At 37.4% G+C, this 22,849-nt stretch overlaps 1 protein-coding gene across 1 annotated transcript; it reads right to left on the bottom strand.

The window, feature by feature from the left end:
- Nucleotides 1-12,904: 12,904 nt before the first annotated feature.
- LOC104109423 (premnaspirodiene oxygenase-like) lies at nt 12,905-15,098 on the bottom strand. Its single transcript, XM_009618725.4, has 2 exons — nt 14,166-15,098; nt 12,905-13,695 (listed from the first exon to the last, which is right to left on the bottom strand). The coding sequence occupies exons 1-2, from the start codon at nt 15,045-15,047 to the stop codon at nt 13,072-13,074; spliced, it is 1,506 nt and encodes a 501-aa protein (XP_009617020.2). The 5' UTR covers nt 15,048-15,098; the 3' UTR covers nt 12,905-13,071.
- Nucleotides 15,099-22,849: the final 7,751 nt, after the last annotated feature.

The raw sequence follows: 22,849 nt of genomic DNA, 5'->3' as shown, positions 1-22,849 counted from the left end.
CCAATAGTATGCAAATAACAAATCATCTAAATAAACATAAAAATTACTAAGTTTGGCAGAAGAAAGATAAAACAATAAACTCTAGCCTCCACGGTGACTCCTCTCTCTCCCTCGTCGAATTCCCCTAAAAACCTGAGTTTAGGGACTACTTAGCCTATATAATAGAAAGAGTTTCTCACTTGACTTCAAGTTGAGAAAGGCCAGTTCAAGAACTAAAGCTGAGGAAATATTCTCGAAAAGTCAACAAAATTCAATCCTAGGTTCGTCTGGTCAAAACCCGAGTCGAAGGGTAGATGTCGACTACTCATAATCCCACGAGTCCAAATATATGTTTTGCTTTCAAATCCGAGTCCAAATCGACTCTCAAATCTCAAAAAAGAAAATAAAAAACATAGTAAAGAATCTCCAAAGTTCTCTTCAAATCTCATGGTTTAGATGTTAAAATTCATAAATAATCATGTTATAATATCATAAAGGAGTCAAACTTAATTACCCAATATTTTGTATGAAGATCCCTTCTAAAATCGCTTCCCACCAAATCTAGGGCTCAAAATTTAATAAAATGAGACTAAGTCCCAAAATCCCATCTTTTTGTTCAGCTGCAGACGTCACAAATACAACCTGGGGTTCGCAAATGCGACCAAATAATCACAAATGCAATGCCTGCAGAGCCCAGGAAATATCGCAAATACGAAGATAGTCCCCTTTGCAAAAGTGACCCCTTGATCGCAAACGCGGTCATCCGTGCCCAGTTCCCCATCGCAAATGCCATCGAGTAGTCCGCAAAAGCAAAAACCCAGCACCCAACCAACCTCACAAATGCAATACCTACCTCGAAAATGCAGGGTTCGTAAATGCAAATAGGATCTCGCATTTGCGAGACCTGCAGCACCAACAAAGAACCAACAAAATCTGCAACAGTCCAAACCACTCCGAAAAGCGTTCGAAACTCACTCAAGACCTTGCGGATCTACACCAAAAATCCAAACAAATTCAAAAATATCATACGAACTTACTCACGAGCTTAAAACAATAAAATAATAGCCGGAACCACGAATCGAATATCAAAACACATAGAATTCACAATGAAACTCAAGAATTGCTAAAATCACAACCAATCATCTGATTCCTACCAAACTAACTCCGAATGACACCAAACATTGCAAACAAGTTCCAAATGAGAAAACGGACCTATTCCAAGTCCTTAAACCAAAATCTGAAACCGATAGCCATAAAGTCAATCCATGGTCAAACTTAAAAAAATTCTAAATCTTAAAATTGCCAACTTTCAGCAAAATGAGCTACTTCAACCTAGGAACCTCCGAATTCAATTCTGGGCATGCGCCTAAGTCCAACATTACCATATGAATCTATTGGAACCATCAATATACTGTTCCGAAGTCGTGTTTACAAAAGTCAAACCTTGGTCAATATTTCTCACCTAAGCTTCCAAACTAAGAACCAAGTGTTCCAAATTAACCCAAAACCTCCCCGAAGCCAAACTAAACATCCCTAAAATTCATGTAACCACAAATACACATACGGGAAGCTTCAAAAGGATACAAGTCTTAAATACACAAAACAATCGGTCGGGTCGTTACATTTTCCCCTCTTAAACAAACATTCGCCCTCGAATGAGTATAAAGACATAGTTAAAGTGCCAAAAAGATGAGAATAACAAGTCTGCATATCATGCTTGGTATCCCAAGTCACCTCCTCGACTGGTTGACCTATTCATTGGACCTTTACCGATGCAATGCTCTTCAACCTCAACTTTCGAACCTGCCTGTCCAAAATAGCCACTGGCTCCTCAACACATGTGATGGATCACCAGAGTACTTCTGTAGCATGGAAACATGGAACGCCCGGTGAACTCCAGATAAGCTGGGTAGCAGTGCAAGTCTGTAGACCACCTCACCCATTCTCTCAAGAATCTCAAACGGACCAATATACTGAGGGCTCAACTTACCCTTCTTCTCGAACCTCATCACACCCTTCATGGGCAAAACCCTGAGTACCCACCATCAATACCACACCACGAGCCCTCCTATCAGCATAACTCTTCTACATGGACTGTGTTATACGAAGTTGCTCCTAAATCAACTTCAATTTCTCCAAGGCATCACAGACCAAATCAGTGCGCAATAACCTAGCCTCCCAAGCTCAAACCAACCAACTGGAGAACGACATCGCTTCCCATATAAAGCCTCGTAAGGAGCCATCTGGATGCTCGACTGATAGAATGAAGTGTGAAGACTTGGTCAGTCTGTCCAGAATGACCCACACAGTGTCGAATCTCCTAAAGGTCTGTGGTAGCCCAACCACAAAATCCATATTGATACACTCCCACTTCCACTACAGAATATCTAGCCTCTGAGGCAAACCACCCGATCTCTAATGCTCATACTTAACCTACTGACAGTTCAAACACCGAGCCATATACTCCATAGTATCTTTCTACATCCTTCTCCACCAGTAGTGCTTCTTCAAATTATGGTACATCTTCGCTGCACCCAGATGAATGAAATACCACGAACTATGGGCCTTTGCAAGAATCAGCTCCAACAACCCATCCATATTGGGCACACAAATTCGTCCATGAAGCCTTAACTCCCCATCATCTCCAATAGTCACCTCCTTGTCATCATCGTGCTTCACCGTGTCCTTAAGGACAAGCAATTAGGGATCATCATACTGACGTGCCTTGATGCGCTCAAACAAAGACGACCTTAAAACCACGCAAGGAAGAACCCTGCTCGGCTACAAAACGTCCAACCTCACAAACCTGTTAGCCAAAGCCTGAACATCCAACGCTAATAGTCTCTCCCCAATTGTAATAAAAGCAATACTCCCCATGCTCTCGGCCTTCCTACTCAAAGTGTCGGCCACCACATTGGCCTTCCCAGGATGATAAAGAATGGTAATATCATAGTCCTTTAGTAGCTCTAACCACCTCTGTTGACTCAAGTTCAGATCCTTTTGTTTGAATAGGTGTTGAAGACTCTTGTGATCCGTGAACACCTCACAAGACATACCCTAAAGATAGTACCTCCAAATCTTGAGCGCATGAACAATGGCTGCTAACATCAAATTGTGCACTAGGTAGTTCTTCTCATGGGGATTCAACTAACGCGAAGCATAAACAATTACTCTATCCTCCTACATTAACACACTTCCAATGCCAATTCGTGAAGCATCACAATAGACTGTATATGAACCTGATGCTTAAGGCAAAACCAGAACTAGAGCTATAGTCAAGGCAGTCTTGAGCTTCTAAAAGATCTCTTCACACTAGTCAAACGACCTGAATTGGGCACCCTTTAGGAGTCAATCTAGTTAAAAGAGCTGCAATAGATTAAAAAAAAAACCATCCACGAATCGATGATAATACCCAGCCAAACCTAAAAAACTCTAAATCTCAGTAGCGGTAGAAGGCTTGGGCCAACTCTGAACTGCCTCAATCTTCTTCGGATACACCTTAATCCTCTCAATAGACACCACATAACCCAAAAATGCCACTAAGTCTAGACAAAACTCGCACTTGGAGAATTTAGCATATAGCCCTATCTCCCTCAAATTCTAAAGCACGATCCGTAGGTGCTGCTCATGCTCCTCTCGGCTTCGAGAATACACCAGTATATCATAAATGAACACGATGATGAAGGAATACAGATACGGCTGAAACACATTGTTCATCAAGTGCATGAAAGCTGATAAGGCATTGGTCAACCCAAAAGGCATCACCAAAAACTCATAGTGGCCATAGCGGGTCCTGAAAGTCGTCTTCAGAATATCTGAAGCCCGAATCTTCAATTAATGGTACCTTGATCTCAAGTCAATTTTCGAAAATACCCTAGCACCCTGAATCTGATAAAATAAATCATCAATACATGGTAGTGGGTACCTTTTCTTGACTGTAACCTTGTTCAACTGCATGTAGTCAATACAAATTCTCATATAGGCATCTTTCTTCTTCATAAATAGAACTGGAGCACCCCAAGGTGAAACACTCGGTTTGATGAAACCCTTATCAAGAAACTCCTAAAGTTGTTCCTTCAATTCATTCAACTGTACTGGTGCCATGTGATATGGTAGAATAGAGATGGGCCGAGTGTCCGGCACCAAATCAATACCAAAATCAATATTTCTATCGAGTGGTATACTCGGTAGGTCTGCTATAAACACATCTAAAAAATCACTCACTACCAGAACTGACTCAACGGTAGGAGTATCAACACAAACATCCCTCACAAAGGCTAAGTATGCCAAGAACCCCTTCTCAACCATCTTTTTTGCCTTCAGAAAAGACACCACCCTATTGAGAACATAACCCAACAAACCTCTCCACTCCAACCTCGGTAACCCCCGTATAGCTAATGTCATGATCTTAGCGTGACAATCAATCCATGCCCAAAGTCACATCAAAATCTATAATATTGAGTACTAGAAGGTCAACCCTAGTCTCATATCCCCCCAATAGTGACCAAACAAGAACGATAGACATGGTCTACCATAATAGAAACCCCAACATGTATAGACACATAAATAGGGGTATCCAAAGAATCACGATACATATCCAAATATGAAGAAAAATAGAATGACATATATGAATAAATGGAACCAGATCAAATAAAACTAACTCATCCCAATGACATACCGGAATAATACCTGTAATGATAGCATCTGCTGCAATGGCCTCAGTCCTACTAGGGGAAGCATAACAATGGGCCTAGCCTCCCACTCTAGGATTCCCTGTACTCGCATGTCCTCCACCTCTAGCTGGTTGTGCAGGTGGAGTAGCAATTGGATCAGAAACCATAGCCTGAGTACCTGCAGAGGTTCACCCCTCTAAAGTCTAGGACAATCTTTCACCATGTGGCTTGTATCACCCCACTCGAAACAACCCCTCTACGGGCGTGGATTCTGGTACTGAGTCTTCCCTCGATGGCTAGAATAACCATTGTAGGAACCCCATATAGAAGGTGCACTGGATGATGGCTGTCCAATATGAATACCCTGAGGTCCCTAACTATTTGGAGCACCACGAGTAACCTGAAGTACAGACTCAACTGTTGACTGATAAAATCTCTTCCATGATGAGTTGTAGCTGAAGAATGGGAACCACTGAATACTCTAAAACCTTGAGGTCTCTTGGCCTCCCTATATCTCGTCTCCTGCCCATGAATACTCTCCAGCCTCCTAGCAATCTCCACAATCTAGTGGAATGGAGCTTCAGTCTCCAACTCCCGTGCCATCCCAAATATGAGACTATAATCGAGTTCCTCAATAAACCTATGGAATCTCTCTCTAACAGTGAAAACCAAAGCAGGTGCATGACGAGATAAATCAATAAACCTCATAGCATACTCAGACATAGTCATACTCTCATATCACAACTGCTCGAACTCGGTGCGCAACATATCCCAGAGGGTCTGCAGAATGAACCTCCTTAAGAAGAGATCAGTGAATTGAGTCCAAGTAAGTGGCGTTGCGCCAACTAGCCTACTCTCTTCATAAGTCTATCACTATCTATATGCCGGCCCTTCCAGCTGGAAAGTAGTAAGGTCGACCCCGCTCAACTCCACTATGCTCATAGTACGCATAATACGGTGACACTAGTCTAAGAAACCACGTGCATCCTCAAAAGCTTCTCCACTGAAATGAGAAGGATGATACTTCTAGAACCTCTCTAACCTCTTATGCTTCTCTGCTGATGCAACGGGCCTGACCTCGGGCTAAACCACAATCACGGGCTGCACCAGCATAGCACCTAGATACTGATCAACATGAGCTCGTTGCTCTAGAGTACGGGCGACGGGAGTCTAAGCTCCTACCCCAGCTTGAGAAGTAGTTCATGCAATTAGGATCAACCCCGCCTGAGCCAAGGTATCAAACATGCTCAAAAACTGCGCTAAAGTCTCCTGAAGTCCAAGGGTAGAAATAGGTGCCTCGGGTGCCTACTCCTCAATTGGAGCTACTGGTGGCTCCTTAGTCACTGATCTAGCATGACCCCTTGCTACGGCGCGTGCTCCGCCTCTAACTCGGCCTCTGCCCTGGCCTCTTGCAACACCGACATCTGGGGCAACATCATTTGTAACTAAAGCTCATATCCTCACCATTTATGAGAGAATAGAAGCACAAAGGCACAAATTTCAAAATCATAAATAGGAATAAAATAAGTGAAATTTCCTAATAGCTCTGTAGCCTCTCGAAGATAAGTGCATATATCTCTATACCGATCCGCAAGACTCAACTAAACTTGCTTATGATTCATAGAATCTATGAACCTAGAGCTCTGATACCAACTTGTCACGACCCAAAATCCCACCTTAAGGGTCATGATGGTATCTAGTTTCTAAGACTAGGTAAGACTATCACAAGACAAAATCAAATAGAATATAACAACTTAAATATTAAATAAAACCTGCAAAATGCCATAACATAGCCAAACGGTAAAACTAACAATCATAACTCCCAAAACCCGGTAATACTAAGTCATAATCTCTACATGAATTATATAAAAATTATCAAAAATACATCAGTGTTTGAGATACATAAACAGTAATAAATGGATAAATGAGGGTGACTCCGAGGCCTACGAGCGGACAACATGGATACCTTGAAATCTCCAACCAGCTCTATCATGCAATTCTATCAATCAGCTCGATTCGGAGTAGCTGGATCTGCACAAAGAATGTGCAGAAGCGTAGTATGAGTACATCATAGTCGGTACCTAGTAAGCATTAAGACTAAACTCGGTGGAGTAGTGACGAGGTTCAAGTCAAGACACTCACTAGTCAAATAACATGTGTGGGATATCAATATAAAACTGACAATGGAAGGCATAACAGAATAAATGTCTGCAACCTGGAAGAATGTGTACAATAACTTATTGTAAAATGATACATTTTCGCCAACAAAATATTAATGGGAACGGGACATGTGATAACATATTGAATTCAACCAAAATTAATAAAGCATAAGGTGGAAGCATTTAAGAAAAAACACATTTGTGTCAAAACATCAACCCTCGGTTCCAACACATGAACAGTAACAAAGAATCACCCAGATATATCTCATAAAATTTCCTAACAAGCCACCCTTATGTCGTCGCATGCACATTAACAATGGAATGCCACCCTTATGTCGGTGCATGCATATAAATAGCCACCCTTATCTTTCCGCATGCACATCATAATGAAATACCTCCTTTATGTCGCCACATGTACATCTCACCCCACACAATAACAATCAACCCGCAAAACACGTACACATGTGCCACAACATCATCAAAACAACAATATCAAGGTTACAACAAGATATAGCCCATGACTCAATAACAATGTGTACAATAATCATAATAATAACATAAAGTGCGGGGAGTATTTCAAAACAAAGCTTGTTACATATATCAAAAAACCCAATTCAAGGCATATTAATATCCTAAGGTCTATTCCGATAATGAACCACACATACGCTCGTGTACACACTCGTCACCTCGTGTACACATCATTTTACATAGCACAAACAATACAAATTATACTAAATCCTCAAGGGTAATTCCTCCACACAAAGATAGGCAAGATACTTACCTCAAATAGCCCAAATCAATACTCTAAAAATGGTTTTTTTCTTTAAAATTCACCTCCGTTCAGCTCAAATCTAGCCTAAAACGACTTAATAATACCAAATAATGCAAAAACCCCAATTTCAATTAATAAAGTTAAGATCTTTATACAATTCTTGAAAAGTAAACAAAAGTCAATCCCAAGCCCATTCGGTCAAAACCTGAGTCGAAGGGTAGATCTCGATTATCCATAACCCTACGAGTCCAAATGTGTATTTGGTTTTCAAATCTGAGTCCAAATCGACTCTCAAATCTTAAATATTCATTTTGTTTTCAAAAATATAGCAAAACTCCCCATAATGTCTTTTCAGTCTCATGGTTTAGATGTTAAAATCATAAATATTCATGTTATAATATCAAAATAGAATCAAAATCACTTAGCCAATAGCTTTATATGAAAATTCCCTCCTAAAATCGCCTCTCACCGAGTCTATGGCTCAAAATGTGATAAAATGAGACTAAGTCCCGAAATCCCATCTTTTTGTTCAGCTGCAAAAGGCGCAAATATGACATAGGGTGCGCAAATACGATCAAATGATCGCAAATACGATGCTTGCTGATCCTAGGGAACTACACATTGGTATACCATGATTAATGTTGAATCATGGTATTCTCATATTCTTGATATACTACACATTGGTATTACCAAGAATAGTGTTAAATTATTGTATACTTTTTTTAGTATGTTAAATGATATACCTAATATTCTTGGTATACTACACATTGGTATACCATGATTACTTTTGAATCATGGTATTATTACATTCTTGGTATACTATACATTGGTAAACTATGATTAGTGAACTATACCAAATTCTAGGATTCACTGTTTTAACTATAAAGAACAAAAAGGTGTAGAGGGACAAATTCTTTATTTTAAAAAGACTTAAATTTCTTAGAAACTAAAAAAGTCATTTACCAATATAAAATAAAAAAAATTAAAATAAATAAGAGTGATACAATAATTCTTGTTATTGTAACGATTAATAATTGTGAAGAAAGCGTCCCAATACTAATTTTATGAATTGATTATTTATTTACAAAGAAAAAAAAATAAAAATAAAGTAGAAGAAAGCGATAAAATTTAAGCTGCAACCGGTAGAAATTTAATTTATTGATAACTTGGTGGTAATAGGTAATTGTGAAGAAAGCCTCCCACTGTTACTTTAGTAGAGCAATTTAATAGATTTTCCCTAGTTGGCTTAACTAGTTGGACTGCAATATCTATCAGTAGAAATGGGCCTAAAATTTCTCAAATTTTCTTTACTAATGACCTCACCCTGTTTGCCAAAGCTAACAGGAAGTACTGTAAAACCATCATCAGAACACTAAACTCTTTCAACTCTGTTTCTGGCCAAAAGGTTAACATGATCAAGTCAAAAGTGATCTAGTCCAAAAATACCACCAAGGAAGACATGTACCTCTTTTACAACATACTAGGCATTAAGTCCGGTACCAACTTAGGTAAATACCTAGGCTTCCCATCTTTCACAAAAGACGCACTCATGGGGATTTTCAGTTCGACAGCATGAACTCCAAGTTGGTTGGCTGGAAAATAAGGTTCCTAAACATGGCAGGGCGTACAACCTTAGAACAAGCTAGCATCGCTAGTATTCCCAGCCATGTCATGCATTTCATCAAGCTACCCATCTCCACATATAAAAGGAATAATAAAATTCAAAGGGACTTTATTTGGAGGATGACAGCTGAAAAAAGGAAAGTGCACATGCTCAGCTGGGATGTCATTACTAGACCCAAGCCCCAAGGGAGGCTGGGTATCCAAAAAACTGAGCTAAAAAATAAGACTCGTCACTCAGGCCTTGCATGGAGGCTTTTCCATAAGCCTGATACATTATGGGCCAAAACACTTATTGTCAAGCACTGCAACTCAAATACCAATAGAAGGAAGCCTTCTTCTATAACTTGCCAGTGCATCCTTGAGGGCTGAAAATTCTTCAACAAAGCCTCTAGGTGGGTTCCCAACAAAGGTAATAAGTGAACTTCCTCACTGACAATTGAATCCCAAACATGGGGCCTATTGATACCTTTATCAGTGGGTCAAAGTTGAATTGAGAAGATAACTTAAAGATATCCTCCATATATATCAATGGGATCTGGAACTTAGAATACCTCTCATTTCCCATTACTGAGTCCCTGTCTCTCACCATCAGTAAACCCTCCTTAATCATACCTCAAAGAGAGGACAAACTCATCTGGGGCTCACTAATAATGACATATTCTCTTCTAAGTCAGCTTACTCCCTCCTAAACTCACAGTGGAATACACACTCTGACCAGGAGCCCACCTTCAGCTGGATCTAAAAACTAGAAGCTCCTAATAAGATTAGATTTTTTACATGGTTACTAGCCCAAACAGACTGCCCACCAATAAGTATCTCCACAATATTGGCCTTCAACTGAGTCCTTCCTGTTCAGTGTGTAACAGTCCAGAGGAATCCATAAATCACATCTTCTTCCTATGTGCCAATGCCAAAATAATTTGAAATAACCTTTGCCAATATTCTACAAGTCAATCACTGCCACGACCGCTGCACTTCATACCTGATTCTTGGAATACCACATGGAGCATGCTAAAAGACAAAGCCTTCAATGACTGCATCCAATGACACTTCCTTTTAACCTTCTGCTTCTGGAATATTTGGTTCACCAGAAACAATAATATGTTTAACAATAAAAATGAGCATGTTAAAACTAATATTGTTATTGTTAAAGCTATGGAATGCCACCTAATGACCAGGAACAAACCTCAGAAGAAATAGGTTAATATAAGTGTCAAATGAAAACTACCTGACAGAGGCTCCTACAAGCTAAACATTAATGGCTCCTACTTTGGCAACCCAGGGGTAAGGGGTATAGGGGGGTCTTTAGAAACCACTCGGGCGATTGGATCATTGGTTACATGAAAGGTTTCCCTTCCACTAGTAACAATCTAGCTGAGCTCAATGCCCTCTTCGAAAGGCTAAAGCTAATTGTTCATCAGAACCTCACCCTCTTGATCATAAACATAGACTCATACAAAATCATTAGAATGCTAAATGATGGCCACTTGCCTTATGACCCCCATTATTTGTGAATGCAGGTCCTTGATGACACAGTTGGGGTATCCAGTCATCAGGCATAATTTCAGGGAGCAGAACCAGATGGCAGCCATCCCAGCAAAGGAAGGAGCAAGAAAAAGCTTTTTGATAGAATTAGGTTTTTGGCCGTTCCTCCGATGTTTGCTAATGATGCACTTTGGGCAGTCATTCTAGGAACTACATTCAGTAAAAAAAATATTGGTATGTAATATTACTAACACTGTCGCACACAATGCTGGCCACCTGGGCAGCCACTCTAAACATGCTAGCTCTGTAATTATTTTTATTAATAAAGTATTTGGTTAATTAAAAAAAAAACTTTTCCCTCTGTTCATCGCCGCAACCGGTAGAAAACGAGGCAACTTGCCTTTCTTCTTCTCCCAATGAGATTCACGTTTGTTATTGACCTTTTGCAACAAGTTTTAGCACTTAAATATTCACAAAGGCCATATTCAATATAAGCAATGTCGGCAGGTCCACTAAATATATCAATTTAGTGAGAATGAAACAAATAGGATATATTTATGACCCCATTAATTTTTTAATCTCGATAATAAAAGTTTCGGGGAAAAATATTGTATGCTAAAATTTTAAAACATGCTGAATAGGATTTTTATTAACTGCTTGCACCAATTATGGTGATCTTAAGGATTTTACCAAAACATACTGACAGAGCATTATGGACGAAATTCTGGTGATAGTCACAATTTTATGATAGAATCTTGACTATCACCATAATTGCTACGTGTGGCCTAGAAAACTTTTGCCCGGCATACTTTAAACATCTGGCGCGGGGTTATGTTTAAAAAGGCCCATTCAACGTCATTTTAGGCCCAATATAATATCTTTTCCCTCTTAAAACAACTTCATGTTACTGCAAAATAAAGTAATTCGCAGATGTTGTGATTAGATAGATAAGATAACTTATCCCTTAATCAGAGGTTGGCGTTCGATTCTAGGAATAAAAAAATTTCCGATAGAACACTTCCTCCTTTAATGGGTAGCGTGAATCCGGACTAGTTTAGGTGTTAAAGCAAATACCAAACAGTGAGAAACCAAATATAACAAAGCAATATTTTAGCTTTGTTCTCACTTGAATAATCAGCGAAGTCTCCCTTTTTTCTTTTCTCCATCGTGAATCATTGTGAATAGTTGGAAAAAAAATATCATTGTGAACAGCTTTACAAGGTGGCTTTTCCCAAAACCTCTTAAAATCTATCACTTAAAAATGGAGCCACTCAAACATAAAAAAAAAAAATTCACGGAAAATGAGTGATTTTATCTCTTATTTTCCTTTGCTTTGTTGGTGACTGAAAAAAAAAATTCAGAAAATATTTTCTAGTATTTGGTTAGAGAGGAGAAAAAAATATTTTTGTATACTACTTTCCTCACCCCCTTCTCCCAAGTCCCGTGTTTCCGGTTTCCTTGCTCGCCTTCGCCTCTCCCCTCCCCCCAAATACCCATGTTTTTAGAACTCTATTTTTTGAAGTAATTTAATTATTCTTTTAAAAACTCACACAAACCCAAATTAACTAATGTGTTGCTTTACATTTTTATGCAAAAATAACGTTAAAATTTGTGCTCCATAACTAAAAAAAATACTTTTTTTTTGGTTGAAAAAGAAAGTACTCTTTCTACTACATAAAAATAAAGTACTCATTTTATTTAAATAAAAGAAAATATTTTTTCTATATCATGAAAAGAAATTCTCATTTTGTTGAAATAAAAAAATATATACTTTTTTTATTTGTTGAAATGAAAGAAAATATTTTTTCTATGAAAAGAAAGTACTTTTTTTATTGAAATAAAAAAAAAACTTTTTATATCATGTAAAAAAATACTTATTTGTTGAAATGCAAAGAAAAAAAAATCTAGCTATAACATGAAAATATACTACTAATAATATTTTTATTTAGGGTAGGGATGGGTCGGGGGTGGAGTTGAGATGGGGTTGGGGTGCGTGGGTGTGGGGGTTGGGTTGGTTGGGGTTGGTGGGGATGAGGAATAGAGGTGGGGAATGTTGAAAAGGAATTTTGGAAAATGTTTTCTCTTCTCTTGATAAGGAAAATATTTTCCTCCAATTAGAAAAAAATGAGTTCACGAGAAAAATATTTTTCAAAACATTTAAACAACCAAACATTGAAAAATTGAAAAATATTTTCTTTCCCTGGTACCAAACACACCCAGAATTTTCGTTTATTTGATCCATTACTTATCATGGTACAATAACACTGGAGATGAAACAGAAAAGATAAATAAAATATTGTACCTGTATTTAACTTATTCAATGCTTGTGCACACTAAAACAAGTGAAGCAAGCAAGCAGCATTAAAGCAAAATTTCAGAGTTAATCAAGAGGTGATACATAAGGAGTAGCAATCAAGTAAAGATCTTTTTCTCTTCTAGCAGATATCCCATTTGCCTCTGTCATGTCCAAATCCCTTGCATTAATTCCTTCGGGAAGTTTCCAATCAAAATTGTGAAGCAAATGAGCCAATGGCAGAGTAACAAGAGCCAAACCAAATTGCATTCCTGGACAAATTCGTCTTCCAGCGCCAAACGGAAGAAGTTGAAAATGATTTCCAGTAAACTCAATAGAACTATTTTCGAATCTCTCTGGTATAAAACATTCAGGATTTTTCCAATTCTCGGGATCTCTTCCAATTGCCCATACGTTAACCAAGACTTTGCTTTTCAATGGTATAGTGAATCCTTCTATCTCTGTTTCCTCCCTGCATTCTCGCGGGACAAGTAGAGGAGTTGGAGGGTGTAATCGGAGTGTCTCTTTGATCACTAAATTTAGGTAATGAAGCTTTTCAAGATCAGTATCCTCATCACATGCTTTCTTTCCTTTAAAAGCTTCTCTCACTTCAGCTTGTGCTTTAGCCATGACTTTTGGATTCTTCATCATTTCTGTTAATGCCCAAATAACGGTTGAAGATGATGTGTCAGATCCTGCTACGAACATGTCCTGCACCATGTATGGTCATCAAATTTTTAGCGTATACTCGACTGGTTCAATAATTTTGCGGAATAAAAATTTATTAAAATTATAAAAATAATAAATATAAACCCATAATGAGTTCAATGTTAAAATATTTAATAGCTGAACGCATAGGGTTTAAATCATAATCCGCCTCTACGTAAATATACATCACTTTACATAAATTAAATATTCTAAAACAAAATGTCCGAAACACTTAAAAATATTGCCTGAAGTTTGGAAACGACACAGTCAGACTTTGGTTTCATTAAAACTAAAAAGACCATAAGCTAAGAAGATACAAAAAAAAAAAATATGGTGTTAGTGTAGTTAACAAAGTGTAGCAAGCAAATCCTAGAAAAGTAGTTTGTGGCAGTGAAGTCTAAGCAGTTTGAGTAGTAAAAACTCCAAGTTTTGATATTTTGTAAAAAAAAAAAAAAAAAAAAAAAAACACTTACAAGAATAACTGCTTTGATGTTGTCATTTTCTATCGGAAATGGTAATTCGCCGCTCTCCATGACCCTTAGAAAAACATCGATGAAATCTACAGTTCCAGACTCACCATTACAACTATTTCCATTTGCCCGATTCTCTCTGTGCACATTGATAATGTTGTCCAAGACTACGTCTATCTTGTTACGAGCTTCCATTAGTTTAGATCGCATCCCACTAATACCATGTAGAAACTTCTTCGAAGGGAACAAATCAGCCAGCTCGAATCCACCAGATAATGATTCTGCTTGTTGAATCAATGTTATCAACTCTTTTTGATCTTTACACACTTTCCCAAATGCTGACCTACATGTCGCGGCATTCATAAACCATAAAAGTTTTTCTACTAAGTTGATTGGCAAATTTCCCATTGATTCAATGGATGATAGGAGACTTGAGAGCTCATCTTGACGAATTGGACTGAAGGACTTGACCATCTTGGCACTAAGTAGTTCCAAGGTGCTCAATTTACGCATATGTCTCCAATAATCACCATACGGGGAAAAGGCAATGTCCTTACAATCGTAACAAATAATTTTTCCCATCATGATTTCTGGCCTAGATGCAAAAGCGAGGTCATGAGTTTTTAAAATTTGTTTGGCCATGTGTGGGGAGGATACAACTACTGTGGGAACTTCCCCGAGCTGCAAGTACATGATCGGGCCAAATTTTTGTGATAAATTTCTGAGAACTCGATGTGGTACTCCACTTGTCAAGTGATGCACACTTCCAATAATAGGTAGCCTCCACGGACCAGGTGGCAGCTTTTTCGATTTCCTCCATTTTTGAATTAGAAGAAAGATGAAGGAGATGAATAGCAAGAACGAAACCAAGTGTTGAAACTCCATCTCGGTACAAGAAAGAAAGGTAATTCGACTTGATGGGTTTTCTGTTTTGAGATATCGTTTACTTATATAGAGGGTCGACACATACTTCCGAAAGCCAAAAAATGTAGTTGAGTTTCCAGGTTTGACCAAAAACGAAAATAGAGCATCAGCAGCCCTGTATGTTAGGACCCGTTTGGTCATAGATTTTGTCAAAATAAACTTGAATTTTGTTTGGCAAACACATGTTTGGCCATAAATTTTGCCAACATTTGCTGGTTTTGGGCCAAAATATCACTATTATATTTTTAAAAAATTGTCCCTAACTTTTGTATTTTATAAAAGAGCCCACCATTTATTATTTTGTAATGATGTTGTTTCATCTTCTCGGTCATTGATAGTGTATCATGTAGTTCATTATAAAAATAATAATTTTGTATCAAATTTATTTATGTTCAGGACTATGGTTTGCGATAATATAATTAATATTATTGATGATGGTACTGTTGGGTATTTATGATAGTTTTTAGAACTTATGGGTATAAGTCATGTTTCATATTTTTCCAAACCAAACTTCACCCAAAACAAATATCCAAACATATTTTCATCTTCAAACCAAATTTCACCAAATCAAATTTTTCAAAATAAATTTGAGAATTTATGGATAAACAGTAACTTGGTTAAATTGAACCACTTGGGACAAATAGCCACCTCCTATTTTGTGGTGTTTATGTGTCTGCGTAATCCTAGTCGTCATGGTGGATTATTCCTTTATAAAGAAAAATCAAGAACCACTGGAGATGTTGAATTTTCTCGTGAAGGGAGATGCATAATTTATTGTTCTTGATCTTGGTCCACAAGTTTATCGTCACCTATTAGATGGAAATTATATATGTACACATTGGGTGTGTTCATAAAAAAATCGAAAAATCAAATCAAATCGAAAATCGAACCAAACCAATTAAAAAAACCGATACGTTTTAGATTTGGTTTGATTTTGGTTTTGAATTTTAAAAACCGATCATATTTGGTTTGGTTTTGGTTTGTTAATAAAAAAATAATCGAAAAAACCGAACTAAATTCACTATAAAAGTAGATATTTAAATTTATTATTACACACACACACACACACACACATATATATATATATATATATATATATATATATATATATATATATATATCATTTGTATTTTTAGTCTAGCTCTTTGCTATTATATTAATCTAATTCTATGTCTTTACATTCTAGTTTGATTGGTAGTTTTCTTTTGCATGTTAAAAATAATCGATTTTTAATTGAGTATTTAAATTATTCATCACTATTTGATTCAATTATCATCAATATATCTTGGTAAATGATAGATTTCTCAAAAAGCAATTGATTTGATAGTGTTACATTAAAAATGTGGTCGTCGGAATATGCATTTGGTAGTATGTCTCATATTTAAGAAAAAAACCCGATAAATAACAGAAAAAACTGAAAAATAGACAAAAACCGACAAAAACCGAATCGATAAAAAATGACTTAATTGGTTTGCTTTGGTTTCAATATTTAAAAAACTGACTTACTTGGTTTGGTTTCTTTTTAGGGAAAAACCGACCCAAACCGAATCATGTATTTTAATTTGATGTAGTAGGTAATCGATCAGTCTTATTTCTCAAGTTACTAATCTCACTTTTTAAGTACGATTAGGTGTAATTATCTTTCAAATAATTAACATGATAAAATTCCTTTACGTGCATTGATGTTAGGCTAAAAATTCATATTTTCACATGTAATTTGCCTTGCATTATACCTCAATCTTGTTAACTTTAGTGTAAATATTTTTGACTCGAGCTTAATAACGGTGTTTATATGTGTAGGAGTCAATTGAAGTGATTTGGGAAACTTGCATGCAAAGTGAAGTAAAAACAAAAATATTTGGAGGGAGTATGAGTTTGGTGCCCGGTTTGGTGCCAGGCACCAACCAAAACGCCAAAGGCAGAATGTAAAAAGTTTTGGTGTCCTAGTTGGCGCTAGGCGCCAAGTGAGACGGCTATGGACGGGTTTCACCCTACACGCCCCCAACATGTATAAAAGGGGTTCTAAACCTATTTTTTAAGGCAGAAAGGATTAGAGAGGAAAATGGAGCCGCCACTCTTGAGGCAAGAACACTTTGGGGAGGCAAGAACACCATAGGAGCAAGGAAAAGGATTCAACTTTAAGTTTTTCCCTCTTTCTTCTTCTATTTCCATTATCGGTTATGAATTCTAGTATTGTAGTTACGCATACTATTATGAATAACTAGTTTGTTATTTAGAGTTTTGATAGAACCTTTTGTAGGATAAATTCGTGTTATGTTTTTATATAATTGAGTCGTTGGATTCCTCTACTTGTTCAATTACATATTTATTATTGTTGATTGAATGGCCATCAATTAACTGTGCCTATTTAGTTTGTATATTGCTCGAGAGAGAATATGCATTTAGGTAGTTGTTGAACATCATCACTCCTAACGTATGTGAGAGATTAATACGGAGGGTTTAAAGGTGGGTGATGTTTGGCATATTTCGATATGTGTTGATGTTACTTTACCCATGTTTTAACCGCTTCTTGATGTTATTTGATCTTTAAAATGCCCAACATGATTTAATTATTGGTTTTATGACTAATTGAGTTGTGTGTGGTGAATTAGGGTGTTTGGAGTGCAAAAATATGAAGAAAAGGTGCTCTAGGTAGAGGAAGAGAGATTGGATGCGTCGCATCCATCTAGAAAAAGATCAGTTCGCGCACCCTTAGCAGTGAAGTCAGCCCATAGCATCCGCCATAGCATCCGCACCTTCGCATGCAAAGCTGAGAAATAGAGGACAAGGTGGATGCGTCGCATCCACCTTCGCAGGCAAAATTGAAATGGAGGACGAGGTGGATGCGTCGCATCCACCTTAGCATCAATCCCTGAAGCCGATTTGGACTAGGAATAGGAGAGCTTTGGCCCACGACTTTTGTACGCAATATATAAGCCAAAAATGCCTCCTTTAGGTTATCTAACATATTGGGAAGAGGGAAAAAGGCCACGACAAAGCTGTGGAGGCCGGAATTCATCAAGTTTCATCTTTCTCCCACCAAACTTAGTAATTTTTATGTTTCTTTATATGATTTGTTGTTTGGCTACCATGTCTATGTGGAGCTAAACTTCACGTTCTAGGGTTGTGGTTCTTTCATGACTATTGTTATTCGGATATTGATTTTGACTTCTTGATTTATCATATTAGTTTATTTATTCAATCTTGCACTTAATTATTTAATTGCTTGATCACCAATTGAATATTATCTACGAATCTAGAATTGAACTCGAAAGTGGAAATTCTATATTGCATATAGGATTGAGTAGGGCAAGTTCTTGAACTCGGGCATCGGGGAACGGATTCGTGGTTAGGATAGACATATACCTAATTGCCTTGCTTGGTTGATTTACAGGAATTATAAATGCGTTCTTGTTGATTCTCACTCCATAGACATATAGGCGTTAAGTTAGCTGGAATAGGCGAGTAAGAACTCGACAGATTCTTATGAGCAATATTAACCCTGTCAACCAATAAGCTAGATAAATTAGTCGGTCAATTCAATTGAAGAATACAATAGGATTGTTAGATAGACCATAACCCTAGATCGTTTTCATTACATTGATATCATTAAAATCTGCTCTTTCTCTGTTCAAAGTTTATTATTTATATTTTTCTTATTTAATTAGTTGGAATAAAATATTTTTAGATTTAATTCTTGTTTAGATAATTAGGATAGTCTAATTTAGTTAATAGTTAATCATAAGTCCTCGTGGGTTCGACATCCGACTTTTAGTCACTTTATTACTCGACGACCGCGTATACTTGCGTGAGTGTGTTTGGTCGCAACAAGTTTTTGGCGCCGTTGCCGGGGGCTTAGAAATTAACTATTTTTCTACATTAGGCTTTTACTTTTATCTTTACAAGTTTTTTTTTCTTCTCTTTTTGTAAATATTTTATTTTTATAACTATTTGATTTTTCTCTTAGTGTGTTTCTAGTTCTTTCACCATGACATCTGGGGATGAAATATATAGAGGTAAGGTTATTGATGAAGACTCTTGGTTGACGGAAGACTTATATGGCCCGTCATTTTGGGCTTGTCATGACCTGAACTCTTGGAAAGCTGAATTTGAATATGGGAGTAAGGGTTGGTATTGGGACGAATATTCTCGATTAAGGGAATATGCGGAACGGCGTTGTCTTCTGACAATGTTGGTGAATGATTGGTCTAAGGAGAGAGATGATCTTGCACATAAAATTGATAATTTTGGCTTGGCTGTGCATAACTTGGATGCAAATTTGAATGAAAAGGTTGATGCGTGTAATGGCCAACAATTTAATGATGAGTTGTGTGAAGCTGAAAAAAATCTTCTAGACCAAATTGAGAAGCTAAAACGAGAATACCAATCATTAGACCATGTTTTTCTTGAAGAATCCAATGTTGAGAAGAATGCTCTAGAGTCATATGAGGGAATAGATAACATTACTTTGGGAGACTTGAGTGTGTGTATATATGGGGATGTAAATAGTAGTACAATTCATGAGTTAAGGCGTATTAGACCTCATTCCAATCATTTTTCCACATTGTGTTTATATAGTAAGATAGCAATCGAGCCATCTGAGCCAATGAGGGGGTCAAAGGGTGAGGATGAGAGTGCCTATATTTTTGAATTTGTTGTGCCAAAAAGCAAAAATTACATTCCTCATCTAAAGGCCGAGAAGTGTAGAGTGAAAAATTTATTACTTGGCTTGGTTATCTTTGTAGCCCCACCACTGGAGCATAGCCGCAGACTGGATGCCATGTTAGGGGCTCAATTCATAAGTTCGAGGTGGAGGCAAAAAGTGGTTCACGTCGTGCCGCTACGTTAAATCAGGCGCTTGTTGGGAGGCAACCCAGCTTTACTGCTTTCTTTTATTTTTGTTTACATTTTATTTTATTTTATTTTTATTATTTTGTAGTATTTATTTTTGTTTTGTAAGATTATGAGCATAGGAAGCAAAGCCATTAGAAGAGTGCAAAAGCGAGCTAGATGGTGAGGACTAAGTGTGGGGTGCCCACACAAAGGACGATGCCTGGGGAAGTCTGAGTACCTCGTGAGCCGCTATTGCTTCGGCCTTTGGCCTACCAGGGAGTCTCGTTTACCCTCTTATTATTTATAATGTGCATTGAGGACATTGCAAAATTTTAAGTGTGGGGTGAGAAGATCGTTTGGATGAGTTTCTGTGCTATTTTAGCTTAGTTGTAGTACTCATTCTTAAGTGTAGTAGCTTTTGTGAAGAAAAAAAAAAGTAAAAAAATTGGACTTTTCCCGACGATTGATCTCCTAGACAGTTTTCTTGAGGGATTAAAGTCTAAACTAAAAATCCAAAATATGTCTTTTAGCTTTCTTTAGGTAGTAATAATCCCCTGTGATTTTTCTTTGTGCCTCGGTTCTTTTCCATGGGATGTAGTTTGAACCGGGTAGCTTTTTTTTCTGAGTAGATTAGGAATTTAGGGAATAAAAGGAGCAAGAATGATGAACCTAGGCGCCCTTGACTTGTTTGATAGTAACATATTTATACTTTCGCATGTGGTATCTTCTGTATGATTTGAATTTATTGATGATGCCTTGTTAAAATGGATAGCATGTTTTGTGGCGCCTATTTCTCATTTTCTTGACTTGTGTTCACTTTGCGCTTAATGCTTAATATCCCGTTGCTCCGTGAATACTTGCATTGTTTGAGAGTCGGAATGTGACCGTCCTTAATGAGTCATGTGCCATGTGTGGTAAGGTTTTTGTGTAGTCCATGTAGTGTACTTGTGTCTAGAACTTGCCCGGTATGTGAGTTGAAGCGAAATTTTAGGTGATGCTCGGTTTGAAAAATGATTTTAGGCTTTCTTTGATCTTTTTGAGCTTATTGCTTATCACAAATAAAATCTATCCCTAGTTAACCCTTTTGAGCCTGTAGACCTTTTATTTGGTACCCACATTACAAGCCTATACCCTTTTTATTCTTAATTGATATTATTTTGATCCTTTTACCTCTTAAAGCACTTTAATTGTTAGATGAGCGCTAAAAGAAGTAAGAAGGGACTAAGTGTGGGGTGACTTTTGAGTGGAACCAATGAAAGAAAGAAGGGTACACTTATTTTGTAAAATAATACACCACTAGCGGAAATTGAAAAAAAAAGAAAAAAAAAAAAAAAAGAAAGAAAAATATAGAGGAATAAATTGTTGTCTTGTTCTTGCTAGTGGGTATGAATTAAAGTAGTGCTTAAAGAAAGAGGAAATATTGTTGGGGTGATATTATTTGTGAAATTGAAGTGGTGTTGAAGAATTTGCGCTTAAGTTATTTGATGATGTGTTAAAGTGCTTAGGAGGTTGAGTCACTATTCCTAAAATATATCCTACCCGTCCCTTAGCCCACATTACAACCATGAAAAAGTCCTAATTGATTTTAGATCGAGCGAGCTTACATTAGTAGAGATTTACATTAAGGGCAAGCCTATGGTACCAATTACATGCATGTGACTTCTTTTGTGAGAGTGAGCAATTTTCTTTGTGAGCATGAGATTCGAATGTGTGGATTGATTTTACTCTCTCTGCTTTTGTTGTGAGGGCACATGGTTTCACGAGTGATAGGTAACGTTATTAGACTTCTCTATGATGTTGGGTGTTCAAGCCATGAGTGCATTGTGACATTGAGTCGGTTTTTGAGGTTAGGATTGTTGTGAGCATGTTGTCTTTGTTTGAATATTTTTAAAAGAATGACACAAGTAAAGGTAAGTGCATATGATGCATATTCTAGAGCCTAGTTGTGGCAAATGACCATGGTCATAGGTGTAGTATGCTTTGAATGATAAGAGCTTAATTTTGTTTCGTCTACTATAGTGATGGTTTGTTCGAGGACGAACAAAGGTTTAAGTGTGTGGTAGTGATGTTTGGCATATTTCGATATGTGTTGATGTTACTTTACCCATGTTTTAACCGCTTCTTGATGTTATTTGATCTTTAAAATGCCCAACATGGTTTAATTATTGGTTTTATGACTAATTGAGTTGTGTGTGGTGAATTAGGGTGTTTGGAGTGCAAAAATATGAAGAAAAGGTGCTCTAGGTAGAGGAAGAGAGATTGGATGCGTCGCATCCATCTAGAAAAAGATCAGTTCGCGCACCCTTAGCAGTGAAGTCAGCCCATAGCATCCGCCATAGCATCCGCACCTTCGCATGCAAAGCTGAGAAATAGAGGACAAGGTGGATGCGTCGCATCCACCTTCGCAGGCAAAATTGAAATGGAGGACGAGGTGGATGCGTCGCATCCACCTTAGCATCAATCCCTAAAGCCGATTTGGACTAGGAATAGGAGAGCTTTGGCCCACGACTTTTGTACGCAATATATAAGCCAAAAACGCCTCCTTTAGGTTATCTAACATATTGGGAAGAGGGAAAAAGGCACGACAAAGCTGTGGAGGCCGGAATTCATCAAGTTTCATCTTTCTCCCACCAAACTTAGTAATTTTTATGTTTCTTTATATGATTTGTTGTTTGGCTACCATGTCTATGTGGAGCTAAACTTCACGTTCTAGGGTTGTGGTTCTTTCATGACTATTGTTATTCGGATATTGATTTTGACTTCTTGATTTATCATATTAGTTTATTTATTCAATCTTGCACTTAATTATTTAATTGCTTGATCACCAATTGAATATTATCTACGAATCTAGAATTGAACTCGAAAGTGGGAATTCTATATTGCATATAGGATTGAGTAGGGCAAGTTCTTGAACTCGGGCATCGGGGAAC

This window comes from Nicotiana tomentosiformis, chromosome 9 (genome assembly GCF_000390325.3).
Source record: "Nicotiana tomentosiformis chromosome 9, ASM39032v3, whole genome shotgun sequence".
Taxonomy (NCBI): domain Eukaryota; kingdom Viridiplantae; phylum Streptophyta; class Magnoliopsida; order Solanales; family Solanaceae; genus Nicotiana; species Nicotiana tomentosiformis.
Note: the sequence above shows the minus strand (reverse complement) of the source record. Positions and strands in the feature narration are given on the sequence as shown.

Excerpts from the sequence above, each read along its gene's own strand:
- LOC104109423 (XM_009618725.4), bottom strand. The coding sequence starts at position 15,047 with ATGGAGTTTCAACACTTGGTTTCGTTCTTGCTATTCATCTCCTTCATC. Across the intron at positions 13,696-14,165 it reads ACATCAAAGCAGTTATTCTT|GACATGTTCGTAGCAGGATC; the intron begins GTAAGTGTTTTT and ends TACATGGTGCAG.